At 47.2% G+C, this 19,504-nt stretch overlaps 1 protein-coding gene across 3 annotated transcripts in view; it reads right to left on the bottom strand.

Moving 5' to 3' along the window:
* Positions 1 to 19,504, bottom strand: part of LOC136004192 (guanine nucleotide-binding protein G(o) subunit alpha) — a 224,010-nt gene that overhangs the window by 137,974 nt on the left and 66,532 nt on the right. The window contains exon 1 of one of the 3 annotated variants that reach the window (XM_065660472.1): positions 15,743 to 15,821. The exons of the other annotated variants lie outside the window; for them this stretch is intronic. Within the exon in view, the coding sequence (XP_065516544.1) occupies positions 15,743 to 15,777 (35 nt within the window). The 5' untranslated portion in view covers positions 15,778 to 15,821. Of the gene's footprint in view, positions 1 to 15,742; positions 15,822 to 19,504 lie in introns of those variants that run through there. 3 annotated transcript variants of the gene reach the window in all.

The following is a 19,504-nucleotide window of genomic DNA, read 5'->3' as shown; positions in this document are numbered from 1 at the left end:
TCATTCATGGACATTTAGGGTACAGACTGATCCAAGGTGGATTTTATGTGAAGGCTTCGAATACACATACAAGTTTATTCTTGCTTGGAAAAGTTTTCTGATACTTTTTTTTCTCTTTTCTGATACTTTTTTTCTCTTTTCTCCTCTTTTTCTTTCAAAACTAATCTTCTCTGTTTCATACAATCATAGAATAGTTAGGGTTGGAAAGGACCTTAAGATCATCTAGTTCCAACCCCCCTGCCGTGGGCAGGGACACCTCCCACTAAACCATGCCACCCAAGGAATCAAGCGAGTTCATACCAGATCATCAATCATGCCAGAATCAAGCAAGTTATTCTGGTGGGATTGCATAGATTTTGAACAAAAAAAAAAACCCCAAACCCTTAATTTTGAAGAAAACTCTAAACTTTGTTTCCAAATGGGGAAAAATAATAATGCAAAAATCTGATTTAATAATCTGCAAAAATCCCTAATGTGTAGGGAAGGGAAGGGGTTGATCAAATGTTGATGGAAAATCTTCTGCTAGAGGTAATCAGCTACTTCTAAATTTATTTTTACCTAGATATGAGGTTTAAAATCTGTTTACAGTGGAGTTATGAAGCTAAATTCCAGTGATTCTCTTCTCACTCATTTAATAGCCTTAAATGTGATTAAAATCTCCTGGATTATGTTAAACTAAATCAACAAAGATACCCATGACCTTATGTTTCAGAGACTGCAAAGGCACAGTCCAGACCTCTGTGACAGGGTGCAAATCTCTCCAAACTCTCATTCTTCTTCCCCTCTGACTCTGCTTGAATGACATGTACATCCATTGAGTTCTACATCAATGCTTAAATTTGTCTTTGGGCTGTCTTGAGGGGTGATCCCCACTTTGGTTGCACACTGTAGTTGAGAGATGATTTCCTGGCCTGCATGCTCAGTTCCATGTGTCCTTCATCGGCCTGGGGTATTGGTTTGGCTTTTGTACCCTGCATTTGGAATACACCAACGACCCTTCCCATCTTTGCTCTGTGAAGACTGTTTCAGCATTTACATTTTCTAACAGGAAGCAGCAGAGTGAAATACTCTGGTTTTAAGTGTGTGTATAAAACAAGCTTAAGAGTGTAAACACTCTACTGCATCCTGCAAGTAATTAATTACTGTTGATAAATGAAAGACACTGTTTCTGATATTTCAAAAGAAGGCAAGGCAGGGCAGGCAGAGCAAATACAGCTATTGTTCTTGTAATCCACCCAAACTCAATGGGGACATAGTCATCCTTTGAAATGTAACACCACAAAGTCAGGAAAATGAAGCATCCTGTGACTTACCTGTGACAATAAGTATCACCCACACCAAGCCTAATCATGCATAGTCAATTATAGCAGTAGTTTTACCCACCCAAGTAACCCTAATGATAGGGTGTCGTGTCGTGGTTTAAACCCAACCACAAAGCTCGTTCATTCACACCCCCCCCCCTTTTCTTTTTCTCCCTCTTTCTTTCCTTCCCCCCCCCCCCGACCCTCCATGCTCCCGGAGGGATGGGGAGGAGAATTGAGAGAATGTAACTCCCACGGGTTGAGATAAGAACAGCCCAGTAACTAAGGTATAACTCAAATCACTACTGCTACCACCAATGATAATAATGATAAGAGAAAATAACAAGAGAAGAGAATACGATACCACCACCGAATGAGTTCGACCCCTCCGAAGAGAGACCGTGCCCTTCCGGGTAACTCCCAGTTACCTCCCTGGGCATGACGTGCTGTGGTATGGAATACCTCTTTGGCTAGCTTGGGTCAGGTGTCCTGTCTCTGCTTCCTCCTGGCCTCCCCTCGTCCCGGGCAGAGCATGAGACTCACAAAGTCCTTAGCCAGAATAAACATTACTTAGCAACAATTAAAAACAATTGGTGTTATCAGCTCTCTTCCCAGGCTGGAAGTCAAAACACAGAACTTGCACCAGCTACTAAGAAGGAGAAAAACGGCTACTGGCAAACCCAGGACATAGGGGATGGTGCTATATAGGTGCATTCATGGGATTGCTTTTGCTCAGGGGCCCGGACATACTTGGTGGGTAATGCGGGAATATGGGGAAGTCTGATGCGTACCTGAAGGGGATTTGATTTCATGGGAAAACAGCCAATGAACTCAATTGTATGCTGTTGGCTGCTATGTAGCACTTTTATAGCCCACCAACTAGATGTCTTCAGGTCAGCAGCGACTGACCCTAACTTCCCTCTGACCATCATCCCAACAGAGAATGAACCTTGATGAAACCAGACGAGTTTTGCGGTATCATCAGCAGGCAACAATCCAACACTGCACACTGTCTCTCCTGCTCTGAAAGACTGTTAGAAGAGATGGAGCCCGACATCATGGACCTGATGAACTCAGCAGCTTTATAGGGATTGGTCCATGCACTAAGGAATTATCTCTCTCTGTGTGTATATATATATATATATGTATACGAGACAAGAGTGATGGTTTATTGAAAAATGTGGGATCTGAGCATGACATGAATGGTATGGAATAAGGGGTGGATATTGTCCTGGGTTCAGCAGTAGCAGTCATTTTTCTCCTTCTTAGTAGCTGGTGCAGTGCTGTGCTTTTGACTTTCAGCCTGGGAACAGCGCTGATAACACTAATGTTTTCAGTTGTTGCTAAGTAATGTTTATTCTGAACAAGGACTTCCTCAGTCTCATGCTCTGCCAGGGAGGAGCGAAGGTCGGGAGGAAGCAGAGACAGAACACCTGACCCAAATTAGCCAAAGAGGTATTCCATACCACAGCACATCATGCCCTGTATATAAACTGGTAGCTGTTACAAGGAAGGGCTAGATCATTGCTCGGGTCGGGCTGGGTATCGGTTGGCGGGTGGTGAACGGTTGTATTCGCTTCCTTTGTTATTTCCCTTATCATTATTATTATTGGTGGCAGCAGTAGTGGTTTGTGTTATACCTTAGTTACTGGACTGTTCCTATCTCAACCCGTGGGAGTTACATTCTTTTGATTCTCCTCCCCATCCCTCCGGGAGCAGGTGGAGGAAGGTGGGGGAGTGAGCGAGTGGCTTCATGGTTCTGGGTTGCTGTCTGAGCTTAAACCATGACAGCGTCACTGCTGGCCAATGCAGGAGCAGGTTGCTGGTCATCTGGAGAATAAGAGCCAGGCAGTCAATAATAATGAGTCTTACAGACTCATAATTGACTGTCTGTGGTAGAGTTAGTTTTCTCCAGCCACTTTGCAGAGTTACAGCCTATCCCTTTTAGTGTCAAGTTCCACATGTTTCTCCTGGATTTGCAAGATACAAAACCACAAATGAGTGTTGAAGCTGATGGATTTGCATCCAGAAAGCCTGATGCAAGTTCAGGGACTAAGAGCTTGATTTTGCAATCTTCTGGGCTTATTCACCTCCTGCTCAAGCTGGGAAGAAAATAAAAAGCTTTTCATATGAGCCAGCAGCAGTTCACAGGGCACAGAATGACCTATCCTCTATATTCTGAAGTCTATGGTTAAACCCTGAGTGCAGAAGACAGGATTTGGTCCTTTAGTCTTTATGAGAGTGTGAAGACAAGTTCTGGCAGAAGAGAATTTGCAAAACCTTCTCAAATTCAGGTGGCCAGGTTATCTAGGAGTCTTGTCACTCTTCATGATGCAATTTCAAATCTCCTGAGAGTTTTGGTTTCCCGTAGGAGTCTGAAATTGCTTCTGTGGAGCCTGGACTTGCATGATGACTGGGCAAGCTCTGTTCTCAGAGCTTAGTTCTTGGTTTTGATTTTGAAAGAAAACTTCCAGCTCTCCTCACTTCAGAGAAAAGTTAAAAAATAAATGTTCTTATTCTAGCCTAAGGACTCAAGAATTGGGAGCAAAATAAAAAACAGCCCAAACGAAGACAAAGAAATGAAAGACATTTCAATTGCTTGGTTATTTTTGAAGCCGGGTTATTTTTTTTGCATTAGCAAGATTGAAACCAGCAACCTCACTTGTTTCAAATCAATTTGAGTGCTACTGACCCCAGATCCTCTCTTTGACCTCAGTGGACTTTGGGCCAGGATCTTCCCACACTGAAGATGATGTCTCTTCAGTGTACAATTTTTATGAGATCTGATGAATTTCAAATGTCTGCGTGGCACTTGGTGCAAACCTGGAAATGGCTGAGTTTCATTCACAAAAACAAAACTAGGAAACGAAGAGGTCTGGAAATCCCATTTGAAAAAGCATTGGCACATCAAACCTAAGGCCATTTTTCTTGCCTCAAAAATTATTTTATTTCATTCTTAGAGGGAAATACTAAAATGCGTAATGTAAAAATCCCCCTAAACTGTTAATTGAATCATTCTCATCTTATTTTTAAGACCATTTGTGCAAATGGCAGATGCAGGGAGGTTGGAGGATTAGAGTCCTGATTATAAGATGCTGTTAGGATTCTGCCTAAAATAACAAAACGCAAAAGTCTGAAAAATGCTACTGGATAACACAGAGCAAAGGAACTAATGGTTTTCTAGTGCTCAGCAAAAGGGAGAAAAAAGTCTTTTAATCCAAAGCTCCATCATTGTGTGCTTATTGCAATAAGAGAATAAAAAAAATGCTTACCCCCCCCCCCCCCCCCCTTTCAAGTTAATTGAGAAACAGCTGAGGAGTGCTCTCTCAGAAGGGAGCCTAGGTAGCAAGCTGAAAATTGCTAATCAATAGTATTTTTGACATGGAAAGAGAAGGCTTGGCAGAGATGAAATTGCTTTGTTTTTCTTTATTCTTGGGCATGTCCTGCTCTGCTTGGTCACTAAAAATTATGTCATTTCATCCTAAGACCTTTCATCTGAGTATAAAACCAGAAGAATGTACAGCAGCTTGAGAGAGAGTAAAGAGGTATGGGTAACGCGGGGTCCTCACACAACTTAATGAGTTTGGGCTATGGCTATTAGTAACCTTCCTCTCCCCAACCAGGCCATCCTGTGGGATTTTGTGTCCTCTGGAGCTAAAGGCAATTTAGCATCTATTCTATTTGATACAGGATAACTTGTGCAATCTTTCAACAGAAACCTCGTAACAGTCTTCCACTACCTAAAGGGGGCCTACAAGAAATCTGGATAGGGGCTTGTTGCAAGGGCATGTAGCGACAGGAAAAGGGGGATGGTTTTAAGCTGACAGAGGGGAGATTTAGACAGACATTAGGAAGTTCTTCCCTGTGAGGGTGGTGAGGCCTTGGCACAGGTTGCCCAGAAAAGCTGTGGCTGCCCCATCCCTGGCAGCGTTCAAGACCAGGTTGGACAAGGCTTGGAGCAACCTGGTCTAGTTGAAGGTGTCCCTGCCTGTGGCAGGGGGTTGGAACTAGATGAGCTTTAAGGTCCCTTCCAACTGAAGCCATTCTATGATTCTATGAAATTCTGCTGGTTAATGTTGCAGGAGTTGCTTTTGGGGAAAGGCTGGGAGACACCGATCCTAGTAAGTGCATTGAGGTGCTAATCTCTGTTCTCTGAGAAAGCCTAAAGGTGCTGGTGGATTCTGTGTAGGATAGTGGCATTCAGGAAAAACTGGGAGCAGGTTTCGGCAGAAGCAGGATCCAATGCTGGTGGGAAATACAGGGTTTAATAACAAGGAAAGGGAATTTCTTCTCTTTGGCATGTGGCAGGGTACTTTGTGTAGAAATACAAAGGTCTGGGCTTCACATCAGGAGGCCATGAGGGGTGCCTCCAGGAGCTGCTTTAGTGAGTGGAGGGGGGTTCAGCAGGCTTTGACTGGTCCAGAAGAACTCTCTACTCCAGAAATACCCTACTCAGAGAATTCATCACCCCAGTGTTAGCACCTTGTCAGGGGGGCTGGGAATGGATGTTTCACCTCTGTGCATGTCCCTCCTCTGAAACATAACCCCCCAGTGCTTAAAACAGTCTGAAAGAACAGTGACTCAGCATGCTTTGAGACTCTCCAGCAACTTCAGAGTGGCATTAAATGTTTTTGTCTACAAGAGTGTCATCAACAGCAACTTGTACACATTGTAATGGCCTGTTACAAGACTTGGAGCATTTCTAGATCAGCTGGCAATTGTTACAGAATAGGACGAGAAAAGAATGTGTCTGCATTGAGGAAAAGTATCACTTAATAAAAATATATACTACCTCCTGTGAGAATGCAGTGATTTATCCTCTTCCTGTTAGAGCTGATTTGAGCTAGTAGCTTCAATTTTAAAGCATTATGCAAACGTACAAAGGCTGAGTGCAAAAAATGGATGTTAGGCAGAATAATCAAGGCAACAAATGGTAAATTTTATGTCTAGGTTTCTGGAGCTGGGTATGTGGTAGCTCGCAGTGATGTAGTGATGCTTCCTTACTGCTAGTACAGTGCTCCTTAAGAGGCTTATAAGCTTCTTTTTCATTTGTATTTTTCTCAGCAGCTCCTTATCCATCCAAGGAGGTCTCCTGGCCTTTCTGCCGCACTTCCTTCTAGTTGGGATGCAACACTCCTCAGCTTGTAGCAGGTGATCCTTGAATATCAACCAACAGTCTTGGGCCCCCCTGCCCTCCAGGGCTACATCCCATGGAACTAAGCAGGCTCCTGAAGAGGCCAAAGTCTGCTCTTTTGAAGTCCAGGGCAGTGAGCTTGCTGCACACTCTTCTCACTGTCCTGAGGATCTCAAACTCGACCACCTTGTGATCGCTGCATCCAAGGCTGCCCTGGAGCGTCACATTTCCTACGAGCCCTTCCCTGTTGGTGAACACGAGGTCAAGCATGGCACCTCTCCTTGTCGGCTCCTCTATTACTTGCAGAAGGAAGTTTTCTTCCATACAATCGAGGAACCTCCTGGATTGCTTCTGCTGGGCTATACCGTCGTTCCAACAGATGTCAGGGTGGTTGAAGTTCCCCATGAGATCACGGGCCTGTGAGCATGAGGCTTTTCCTATCTGCCTCTAGAGTGCTTCATCCATAGGTTCTCCTTGATCAGGCGGTCTGTAACATATCCCCACAGTAATGTCTCCCACGGCTGTTTTCTCTTTAACCCTGAACCACAAATTCTCTGTAAACTGCTCACCTGTCCCCAGACAGAGTTCCATACTCTCCAGCCTATCCCTAACATAAATAGCAACTCCCCCTCCCCCCCACCAGTCCTGTCTTTTCTAAAGAGCTTGTAACCTTCCATTCCAATGCTCTAGTCATAGGAGCCATCCCACCATGTTTCTGTGATGCCTATTATATCATACCCCCGTAAACGTGCACACATCTCTAATTCCTTTTGTTTGTTCCCCATGCTACGGGCATTTGTATAGAGTCATCTGAGACGAGCTTCAATTGAAGCCGGCTCGTTGTCTGGAGCAGCTGTAATATACCTACATTGTTCCGAGCATTTATTATAGGTGCTGGCAACTGACTGGGTGTGTTGGGATAGAATGATGTCCCCCTCCCCCAAAACCTCTAGTTTAAAGCCTCCTTGACCAGTCTGGGAAGCCTCCTACCAAAACTGCTCATCCCCTTCTTTATCATCAGACCAGCTCCACCAGCCCCCAGTAGACCTAGCCTACAAACATCGGTCCCATGTTCAAGACACCCAAACCCCTGACTATGACACCACCCTTTTAGCCATTTATTAACCTGGCTAATCCTCCTAGCTTTTTTTATGTCCTCCCCTTTATCCTGGAGAACTGATGAAGACTATCTGAGCTCCAGAGCCCCTAACCACCTCTCCCAGAGCTCTGTAGTCTTTCTTTATGTTCCCCAGGCTACTACTATCTATATCTCTAGCACCCACATGGATCACTAGGAGTGGTTAATAGTCCGTGGGACTTACTGGAGCAGGCAGCCTCTCTGCAACATCCCTGATCTGTGCCCCTGGTAAGCAACACACCTCCCTCTAGACTGGGTCAGGCTGACAGACAAGTGCTTCTGTCCCTTTCAAAGTAGAGTCCCCTATTACTACGACCTGCCACTGTTTCCTGGCAGCGCCAGTAGAGATCTTTACCAGTGCATCAGCACTGGTGCAAGTGCGTTTCCTCATTAGCCTCCTGCAGGACAGCAAAGTAGTTCTGCGTGGGGACAACAGATTTAGGAGGAAGCCCCTTGCCTTTAATTGTCCTCTTCCTCCTTTTTTTGTTGTTTTTTTTGTTACTAATTCCCAGCCTCCCACATTAATGGCCTCCTTCTTTCCTTCATGAGCTAAAGGGGAAGCTTGAGGCCCCCTGCACAGTTTGGGCCTGGAGCAAGCAGTGCTGCTTCCTCTCAGCTACCTTGACACCTTGCAGGCTATTAATAGCATCCTGCAGATCAGCCACCTGCTGCAGGAGGACCTCCACCAGGGTGCACCAAGTGCATCCCTGCCCATTAAGCACCTTTCCCTCACAAGACCAGAATCATGATTCTATGATTATATGATTCTATGATTCTAAAACCTTCAGAACTCTCAAATGATGCTGCTGTACTTGTCACTGGGGCTGGTGCAGCTCCTGTGCTTGCCGGCTCTCTCACCACCAGCTTCTCTTTTCCTGAGTCCAGGTCTTACTCCTCTGCCGTGCTGGGAAATGCTGCGTGGACTCCTGCATCCTCCTGGGGCTCAGTGGGCGGCTTCCGGGGGATACGCTCATCTGTCGCGGGGCTGGGCTTGGCCGCTGGGCTCAGCTTCACTGCAGGGCTCTGCTCCTCCGCTGCCTCCTCCCACTGCTCAGCAGCTGCCTCCTTCCCTGCCTTTGGCTCCACTCCCACCACCGCCTGGTCCCCGGGGCCGCTCTCCCGGGCCTCTTCGGCTTCCCGCCAGCTCTCGGGGCCGCTCCACCTCGGCTTCCCGCAGCCTCACGAAGACGGAGGCGAGGACAAGGTCCAGGACGGTGAAGAGCAGCGGGGCGGCCAGGTACAAGTCCACGGCCACGTCCGTCCCGCCCTGCTGCTGGAGTCCGTCCGTATTACAAGTCATTGCCATAAAGTACAGTGAAACAAGAACCTTAGCCCAAGCCCCACACTTGATAAACACTAACACAGCAAATACCGGCACTAAGTAATGCACAGCATTCTGAAACTGTGAGATCAAGAGAAACAACTTTGAGAGACAATAAATCAGCATTGTGACGAGTGACTGTTAATCCGGTCAGATGTGTCGTTATCTCAACCGTTTGTGCCCCACGTTGGGTGCCAAAAAGAACTGTCATGGTTTAAACCCAGCCGCGCAGCTAGTTCTCTCACTCCCCCCCTTTCTTTCCCTCCCTCTACTCCCAGAGGGACGGAGAGGAGAATCGAAAAGAATGCAACTCCCATGGGTTGAGATAAGAACAGTTTAGTAACTAAGGTATAACACAAACCACTACTGCTACCACCAATAATAATAATGATAAAGGAAATAACAAGAGGAAAGAATACAACACCTCAACACCAGCCGACCGATAACTCGCCCCACCCCAGCCCACCGAGCACCAACCGATACCTCGTCCAGCCACCCAGTCCCTAGCCCTTCCGGGTAACTCTCCGTTACATCCTGGGCATGACATGCTGTGGTATGGAATACCTCTTTGGCTAGTTTGGGTCAGGTGTTCTTTCTCTGCTTCCTCCCAGCTTTCCCTCCTCCCTGGCAGACCATGAGGCTCAGAAAGTCCTTGGCCAGACCAAACATTTGAGCAGCAGCTAAAAACATTGGCGTTATCAGCACTGTTCCCAGGCCAAAAAGTCAAAACACAGTGCTGCACCAGCTACCAAGAAGGAGAAAAATAACTGCTACTGCTGAACCCAGGACACCCCTGTGAGTCAGCTGCTCGCATCAGCTGAGCTGCCAGCTCTTGGTCAAGTCCTGTCCAGGACTTAAGGCTCCCTCAGTAGCTCTTGCCGTTCTGAGTTGAAGCTCCTGTATGCTCCCCCCCTCTCCGGTATTGAAGGCGTCCTCTCTCGAGCCACTTACCTCAGCAATTGAGTTTAAACTTAAACAGGGGAGATTTAGGTTAGATATAAGGAAGAAGTTCTTTACTGTGAGGGTGGTGAGGCACTGGAACACGTTGCCCAATTTGTAGCTACCACATCCCTGGCAGTGCTTCAGGGCCAGGTTGAACAGGGTGTGGAGCAACCTGGTCTAGTGGAAGGTGCCCCTGCCTGTGTCAGGGAGGTTGTAATTAGTTGATCTTAAGGTCCTTTCCCACCCAAACCATTCTATGATTCTATGTGAGCAGGGACACAGGCAGAGGCTGCCCAAGCTCCACATGTTCCGCACCAAGCAGGAGCAGCAGACGTGGGGTTTATGCAGTGTCAGGCCACTGGCATAGTTTGGTTTTACTAGAATTTGCCATTGTGTAATGTGCCCTCTCCTGCGGCCTTTAGTATTAAGATCAAATACTGAATACCCTGCATGCACCTAATTAGTTTTAATGTGCATCCTGCTCAGCTCAGTAAGCACACCAAAGGAACACAGTAAAAAAAAAATTAAATCGAGATTTTATTCTTTTTTTTATTAAGGCAGCTGGACTACAGAGATACATGCATCAGCATTTGCATTAGATGAGATTGCATTTTTCTGTGGAAAAGGCCTCAGAGCCAAAAGGGCTTCAAATAGCACCAGTGGAGGCTGACAGCTGCATTCTTTTTGTGAGTTCCCAAATCATAATTCAGCAAAGGAAAAAGGGTTCCTGCTCTGAGTGACTTATCTTCTGATCCCATGCAATGTGTTACATAGACAATCTATGTTGTCCACGCAATGCCTGAGACCAATGAGATCCCCTAGGGGGGTGGGAATCCACCAGCCTGTGATAACCCACATGAGAGAATTCTCTTTAATTCCTTGGTAATGTTACATAAGGTCATTTTGTTGAATTAAAATTATTGGGATTAATCCTCTTAAATGTTCTCTTAGATGCAAGGGGGATCCAGCTGCAGCTGGATCATCCCACCACTGGTTCTAGAAAGTCAAAACAGTGTTTTAAATCCCTGTAATGGTTTTGTTAAAATTATCCCCGAACAAGGACACAAAGCAGCTTTTTATGGCTTTTTTAGATCACTTACAACTTCTGTAAGCTGTCATTAACTATCATCAAAGCCTGAAAAATGAGACAAATGGGTCCAATGTCAATTTTACTGCCCAAAATTAAATAATAATTTTGGTTTCCCATCTGCCTCATCTGAAGTGTTTTGATAGCTGGAAGGTGACTTTGCCTTTCAAAACCTTTTCAGATGTTGCTCTCCATAACCAAATATTCTGTGGACAATAAAGGAAACAAGGGACATATACAGCCTCTTCATTACCCTGTGTATTTAGAATCATAGAATCATAGAATAGTTAGGGTTGGAAAGGACCTCAAGATCATCTAGTTCCAACCCCCCTGCCATGGGCAGGGACACCTCACACTAAACCATCCCACACAAGGCTTCATCCAACCTGGCCTTGAACACCGCCAGGGATGGAGCACTCACAACCTCCCTGGGCAACCGATTCCAGTGTCTCACCACCCTAACAGGAAAGAATTTCCTCCTTATATCCAATCTAAACTTCCCCTGTTTAAGTTTTAACCCGTTACCCCTTGTCCTGTCACTACAGTCCCTAACGAAGAGTCCCTCCCCAGCATCCCTATAGGCCCCCTTCAGGTACTGGAAGGCTGCTATGAGGTCTCCACACAGCCTTCTCTTCTCCAGGCTGAACAGCCCCAGCTTTCTCAGCCTATCTTCATACAGGAGGCACTCCAGTCCCCTGATCATCCTCGTGGCTCTCCTCTGGACTTGTTCCAGCAGTTCCATGTCCTTTTGATGTTGAGGACACCAGAACTGCACACAATACTCCAGGTGAGGTCTCACAAGAGCAGAGTAGAGGGGCAGGATCACCTCCTTCGACCTGTTGGTCACGCTCCTTTTGATGCAGCCCAGGATACGGTTAGCTTTCTGGGCTGCAAGCGCACACTGCCAGCTCATGTTCATTTTCTCATCGACCAGCACCCCCAACTCCTTCTCCGCAGGGCCGCTCTGAATCTCTTCTTTGCCCAGTCTGTAGCTGTGCCTGGGATTGCTCCGACCCAGGTGTAGGACCTTGCACTTGTCATGGTTGAACTTCATAATGTTAGCATCAGCCCACCTTACAAGCGTGTCAAGGTCCCTCTGGGTGGCATCCCTTCCCTCCAGCATATCAACTGGACCACACACAGCTTGGTGTCATCGGCAAACTTGCTGAGGGTGCACTCAATCCCACTGTCCATGTCAGCAACGAAGATGTTGAACAAGACCGGTCCCAACACCGATCCCTGAGGGACACCACTCGTTACCTGTCTCCAGCTGGACATCGAGCCATTGACCACAACTCTTCGTGTGCGGCCATCCAGCCAGTTCTTTATCCACCGAGTGGTCCATCCCTCAAATTGATATCTCTCCAATTTAGAGAGAAGGATGTTGTGTGGGACAGTGTCAAACGCTTTGCAGTACTTTTGATGTTTTAAGATGTTTTAAGATGAGGAGAAATCAATTCTGGAAAGAGCAATTATGCCATTCCTTGTATACTGTCTGTTTTCCCTGGCATGATTACAGCTCAGGGGCTCCATCTCTGAGCAGCATGCTTGCCACAACCCAAGCCTCTACTAAGTTCAGAGATCTTTGAGTCATGGTGTTCCCAGTTCTGCAACCTGCTGCCATTCTATTAGAGGATATAATCCAGCACCACACCCCACAGATAACAGTTCAAGGGAGAGTAACTGGATGATGGGAGAAAATCCCCAAAAACTGCAATGGATCCTCCACTGATGGAAAATTTTGCAGTCAAAATGGAGATGTCTGGTGTAGATGTGATTAAAGTCCTGGCAGAGGAACAGCAGTTCCTGCAGGCAGCATAAAACCAAACCTTGCCTGCTGTCGTGTTTTAAGCCCAGGACACGTGCCTAACTGTGCTATTTCTTGCAGCGGGGCTGCAAAGTTTCTGCTCTCTGTACTTACTGCAGCCTCATGGAAGTCTCTGCCTACAGCTGAAACACATCTCAGATGGAGCAGAGGTAGACACCTCTCCAACCAGGAGGTGGTAAAAGCTTGCTTTGGGCCCCTGACCTTGGTAACAAAAGGTGATGGGTCTGACCCCCTGCAGCCTGGCTGCTCAGGTCTGCTCGCTGCACTGAGGCTTTCCAAGCTGAAGAGTTTGAGCTGGAAGGTGGCACATACATTATTTTAGGATTCTGCCCACACTGTTAATTAGGTTTTGCAGCAGGAAGAAGGTATGTTTCACTTGTGATTAATCACATGCATTTGGATGTATTTAAATCATAACTTCTACACTTGTAATCAGAGAACAGGTTATCTGAAGCAAAGAGAAAGGCACAGCTTTTCCCTGACACCTGCCACAAGGATTCAGTCAAGTAGTGCTAACCCTTCAGGGATTCTCAAATGCAACTGATGTTTGGAAAATACCAGTGAGGAACAAGACCCTGACTGATCTAACTCGGCACACACATCCAGAGAGAGGTACCTTACCCATGGCAGTGGGAGAAGGCTCTGCCTCAGCTCCAAGTCTCCCACCTACAACTGCCCTGAGAAGGATGAAGGAAGAGTTTTTCCCAGTGTTTCACCAAGTTTCTCAGCCAAGCTATTCCAATGCAATATTGTTTGAAAAGGATTTGAAGACCTCGGGCATCCTCAGTGTCTCGTGGTATTTCCTTGCACAGAGGGCACCAAGGTCTCTGCTCTGGGGTCTCTCTGTGCCCGTCTCTCTGAGCCAGGACAGCCAATTAGTGCCTCCCTGTGAGGCTGCTGGGACACTGGTTGGAACTGGGAGGCAGTGTGCTGTCAAATATTTCCATATAGTGGAAAAATACAAACATATGCCACAATGAATGCACTCACTGCCAAAAGACTACAAATAATTACTTGCCCTTGCTCTGCAGAGTGAGCTAGAGCATTGCAACCAGATCCAAGAACTGTCTCATGACCTCTTGGTGGCAGTAAGAGAGAAGGATGAGGCTCTAACTGGGAACATTCCTATAAAATCAGTGGACCAAGGACTGGCCACTGGCAGAAAGCAGAGGAGCTCCCCTGCATCCCTAAGCCAGCCTGATAGGATCCTTAGGGTGCCCTTGTCCCCCAGGCACACTGAGGACTAGAGGCAGCTCTCCCATACCTGCTGGGTGAGGCACAGATCCCTGTGCTTCCCTAGAGCTTCATGTCAAGCTTTTGGCATGGCAGCTCCTGCCAGTGGAAAAGGGAGTGATCAAGAATCAAGTAAACACCCTGGACAGATGCTCTCTTGCAACTGAAAGCCTGGCCTAGAGCCAGGCTGGCACTTAGGTTCTCCTTCCCAGGCCCATATTCTGTTAATGGAAGCCCCAGGAGCCCTGCACTACCAAGAAACAACACAGAGGGTGATGGGAAAGGAAGACAGCCATCAGATATAGCACGCCTGGTACCTCCTCCCATTCCCTTTTTGCTCCCCATTTGCAGGCAATGCCTGGTGGCCACCAGGCCCCAGCAGCAGATGCCATGGTGCAAGTATCTGTTGCTGGGTGTAGGGACTAGGTCTGGTGCAGTAAGTCACCACCCACTTTCTAGGTAGATGAAACAACTGAGAGCAAAGCTGTGTTTAAATGGATGTGTAAATGTGTCTGCCTATTTGTAATGAATGGGAACCTAGCTGAGACTTGATTCCCTCTCATGACTGAGAGACGTAACAGTGTTGTTTGCCACGGTGTATTTGGTATATATGTTTATGTTCATCGTGACTGTTTATCAGAAAGAGGCTGAAAAACATAGGTGTGCAGCTGTTCTATGACCTGCTGCACCTACTTGGCTGCACCGGGGCGCCTGGCCAATGCTCTCAGAGAGGACAGCAGTGAGATCATGAGAAACTGCACTGCCCCATGAGTAAACAATTACAGATCTGGCATAAAGCTGGTTGTTTTCTAAGGGTATAAAAGCAGGACCCTCTTGTGGCTGAGGGGGAAGCTTCACCTATGGGTGGATGTACCATGTAGGAATTTTCACAATTACCTGAGATTCCTGGCATCAGCTGCAACGGGGCTTGCCACCTTGAGGTGTGGGCCTGGATGATGATCCAGTGGCATTTGGTGATGTATTTCTTCTTGATCTCTGTTCTCTCTATGCAGTAATGATTTGATGCATTGCTAACTTTCCTCTGTACTTATATACATATCTCTGATTTGCTTTATTGTACTTATTTACTATACATATAGAGATATATACCTGATTCATGTTACTGTGCCTGTTTGCTTCAGTGTGCTTGTTTAATAAACTGTGCATATTATACAGCTAGTGTGTGGCCATTTTGTGGCATACCCTACCTGTTAGCAGAACACCATTATGCTAGGAAGGGACTGCTGTGACAAACATCTCCAAAAATGAGCATGTTCCTCCTACTGCTTTCATCAGTCTTTGTCATCCCCCATGTCCTCATTTTCTGTTGAGAAATTCCTTAGTGATTTCATTTGCAAATGCTTATAACTCCTTCCCAAGAGTATCTGAGAAGACAGCACATCACAATTCCAAGTGATTGTCTGAACCGCATTATAAAGCATCCAGATAGATTTGGTAAATCTGCCTCTTAATAAATTTACTCCATATCTGATTGTCAGAGTTTAAGCTTATCTCTAGTATTATTTAACTGTCCCTGGCATAAAACATTCCTGCTTTCTGGAGAGGTTTGATTGCATTCATAAAGGCTGAGGTTTAATTAGCATAGACTACTTGGACTGTCTCTACCCACCCACTACCTGCATTTGGACGATGAACGGTTTTGATGGGGTAGCCTTCTGTTTTTCCAGAAAGTATCTAGGAAAGTTTGGACAGCTCATTAGTTTCTCAAAGCTTCTGAGTTTTCCAAACAGCACAGACCTTCCCTCTCCTCTCTGGCCAGGCCTCCTTCCCATCACCTGAAGTCCCACGAACAGGAACAGCCCCCAGCTTTGTGACCCTGAGGTCTGGGGAGGTCAGCTGGGAGCACCTCTGTCCTTTGGGGGATGCTGGTGGGAAGAAAACAAATACAAAGATGATCTAAACTGAGGAAACATAGAATCATAGAATTACAAACTGGTTTGAGTTGGAAGGGACCTTAAAGCTCATCTAATTCCAACCCCCTGCCACAGGCAGGGACACCTTCCACCAGACCAGGTTGCTCCAAGCCCCGTCCAACCTGGACTTGAACACTGCCAGCAATGGGGCAGCCACAGCTTCTCTGGGGAGCCTGTGCCAAGGCCTCACCACCCTCAGAGGGAAGAACTTCTTCCTAATGTCTAATCTCAAACTCCCCTCTGTCAGTTTAAAGCCATTTCCCCTTGTCCTGTCCCTGCAGGCCCTTGTCAAAAGCCCCTCTCCAGGTTTCTTGTCAGCCGCTTTAGGCACTGAAAGCTGCTCTAAGGTCTCCCCGTAGCCTTCTCTTCTCCAGGCTGAACAAGCCCAGCTCTCTCAGCCTATCTCCAGAGCAGAGGTGTACCAGCCCTCAAAGTATCTCTGTGGCCTCCTCTAGACTCACTCCAACAGTTCCACATCCCTCATGATGACCGGCGTGGTTAAACAAGGAGCTGCTGGGCAAATTCAAGTGGAAAAGGAGAATCTATGGATTATGTAAGGAGGGGCTGGCCCCTTGGGAGGAATATAGGACAGTTGTTAGAGGATGTAGGGAGGCAATTAGGACAGCTAAGGCCTCCTTGGAACTCAATCTTGCTAGTCGGGTTAAAGACAATAGAAAGGGCTTCTTCAAATACATAGCAAATAAAACTAACACAAGAGGCAATAGAGGCCCACTGCTGAACGAAGTGGGTACCCTGGAGACAGAGGATATAAAGAAGGCAGAGGTGCTGAATGCCTTCTTTGCCTCTGTCTTTACTCCTGCAGACTCTCGCCGAGGGCCCCGGATTTCTATAGCCCCAGAAGGAGTCAGGGCAAAGGAGGAGTTTGCTTTGGTAGATGAGGATTGGGTTAGGGATCAGCTATGCAATCTGGACATCTGTAAATCGATGGGTCCAGATGGAATGCACCCACGGGTGCTGAGGGAGCTGGCGGAGGTCATTGCTAGGCCACTTTCCATCATCTTTGGTAAGTCGTGGGAAACGGGCGAGGTGCCTGAGGATTGGCGGATGGCAAAGGTCACACCAATCTATAAGAAGGGCAAGAAGGAGGACCCGGGTAATTATAGACCGGTCAGCCTTACCTCCATCCCTGGAAAGATGATGGAACAACTTATTCTTGACTCCATCACTAGGCATATCAAGGATGAGGGGGTCATTAAGAACAGCCAACATGGTTTTATGAGGGGGAAGTCATGTATGACCAACCTTATAGCCTTCTATGAGGAAGTGACTAGGTGGAGGGATGATGGTAGAGCGGTAGATGTAGTTTTTCTTGATTTCAGTAAGGCATTTGATACTGTCTCCCACAGCATCCTCATAGATAAGCTAAAGAAGTGTGGGCTTGACGATCAAGTAGTGAGGTGGATCGAGAACTGGTTGAAAGGAAGAAGGCAGAGAGTTGTGGTCAATGGCGCAGAATCTAGCTGGAGGTCTGTGACTAGTGGAGTTCCTCAGGGGTCGGTGCTGGGACCGGTGCTGTTTAATATTTTCATCAATGACCTGGATGAGGGAACTGAGTGCACCCTCAGCAAGTTTGCTGATGACACAAAACTGGGAGGAGTGGCTGACACACCAGAGGACTGTGCTGCCATTCAGCGAGACCTGGACAGGCTGGAGAGTTGGGCGGGGAGAAACTTGATGAAATTTAACAAGGGCAAGTGTAGAGTCTTGCATCTGGGGAAGAACAACCCCATGTACCAGTACAGGTTGGGGGTTGACCTGCTGGAAAGTAGCGAAGGGGAAAGGGACCTGGGGGTCCTGGTGGATAGGAGGATGACCATGAGCCAGCAATGTGCTCTTGTGGCCAAGAAGGCAAATGGCATCTTAGGGTGCATTAGAAAGGGAGTGGTTAGTAGGTCAAGAGAGGTTCTCCTCCCCCTCTATTCAGCCTTGGTGAGGCCGCATCTGGAATATTGCGTCCAGTTCTGGGCCCCTCTGTTCAAGAAGGACAGGGAATTGCTTGAAGGAGTCCAGCGCAGAGCCACAAAGATGATTAAGGGAGTGGAACATCTCCCTTATGAGGAGAGGCTGAGGGAGCTGGGTCTCTTTAGCTTGGAGAAGAGGAGACTGAGGGGTGACCTCATCAATGTTTACAAATATGTAAAGGGTAGGTGTCAGGATGATGGAGCTAGGCTTTTTTCAGTGATATCCAGTGATAGGACAAGGGGCAATGGGTGTAAACTGGAGCATAGGAAGTTCCACGTTAACATCAGGAAGAACTTCTTTACTGTAAGAGTGACAGAGCACTGGAACAGGTTGCCCAGGGGGGTTGTGGAGTCTCCTACACTGGAGATATTCAAGGCCCGCCTGGACAAGTTCCTGTGTGATGTATTGTAGGTTACCCTGCTCTTGCAGGGGGGTTGGACTAGATGATCTTTTGAGGTCCCTTCCAACCCTTGGGATTCTGTGATTCTGTGATTCTATGTGTTGTTGCCCCCAGAGCTGGACACAGGACTGCGGGGGAGGGGGGTCTTCAGAGTGCAGTAGAGGGGGAGAATCCCCTCCCTTGACCTGCTGCTCACACTGCTGGGGATGCAGCCCAGCACACGGGGTCTCTGGTCTCAAGTGCATACTGCCAGGTCATGATGAGCTTCTTAAGTAAGGGAGTACTGACTTAGCATTCAGTAGCACTGCCAGTGCCCCCTTTAAACAGTGATTACTGTAGCTTACTAATATCTATATAACAGATTTAAAACCTACAGGATATGGGGAAATGTGTGATAAAAAGCAACACCTACTCCATAAGCAGACGCAATAGTGCTGAGTAACATCAAACAGTAGCTCATTAACCAGCCAATTGACAAAATTAAATTAAGTAACTCATGCTAAATGCTGCTTGGCTGCCCTGGCAGGGTGCAGGCAGGGCTGGGAAGGAAGGCTGGGTGTCCCAGGCAATCCCTGCTCCAGCAGGACTGCCACAGCCGCCTCTGCTTGGGAACTGGAAATCACATCTATCCCAAGTAACGCCAAACCAAGAGCCTGAGAAAGGGGTAAGGGAATGGGGAAAATGGGAATGAGATTGATGAACCAAGCAGGGGTCCCCTGGGAAAAATGTTCTGCAAGCATCTCCAAGGACTGGGTATGGTTGGAGCACAGCTGCTCTCTTCCCTCAGTCTCTTGGCCTCTTGAGGGGACTTCTACAAGGTGGCACATGCTGAAACTGCTCCAACATGCCCTCCAGGGACCAAACCACATCATGAGGGAAGTCTAGAAGGTGCGGGCTGTGATGTCCTGAGGGGTCCCCCTCCCACACCTCACACCCTGGAACCTGAGCCACACAGGACCTCAGCATAGAGATGCCATCCCTTTCGGGGTTAGGATGGCAGATGTATCTGTCCAGACACCTCCAGGCCAGCCAGGAGTGTGTCTCGCAGGCAGGACGAGTTATCTGGTTAGTCTCTGCAGCAGCTCACACACAATCAAGCTTCATAGTGAACCTATTACTACTGAAAGCACTGGTCCCCAGCTGTAAAAGCACACAAGCAGTGAGTGGGAGAAAAAGAAATGAGCTGTTTAAATAGCCAGGATG

The sequence above is a fragment of the Lathamus discolor genome, chromosome W, assembly GCF_037157495.1.
Source record: "Lathamus discolor isolate bLatDis1 chromosome W, bLatDis1.hap1, whole genome shotgun sequence".
NCBI lineage: Eukaryota > Metazoa > Chordata > Aves > Psittaciformes > Psittacidae > Lathamus > Lathamus discolor.
Note: the sequence above shows the minus strand (reverse complement) of the source record. Positions and strands in the feature narration are given on the sequence as shown.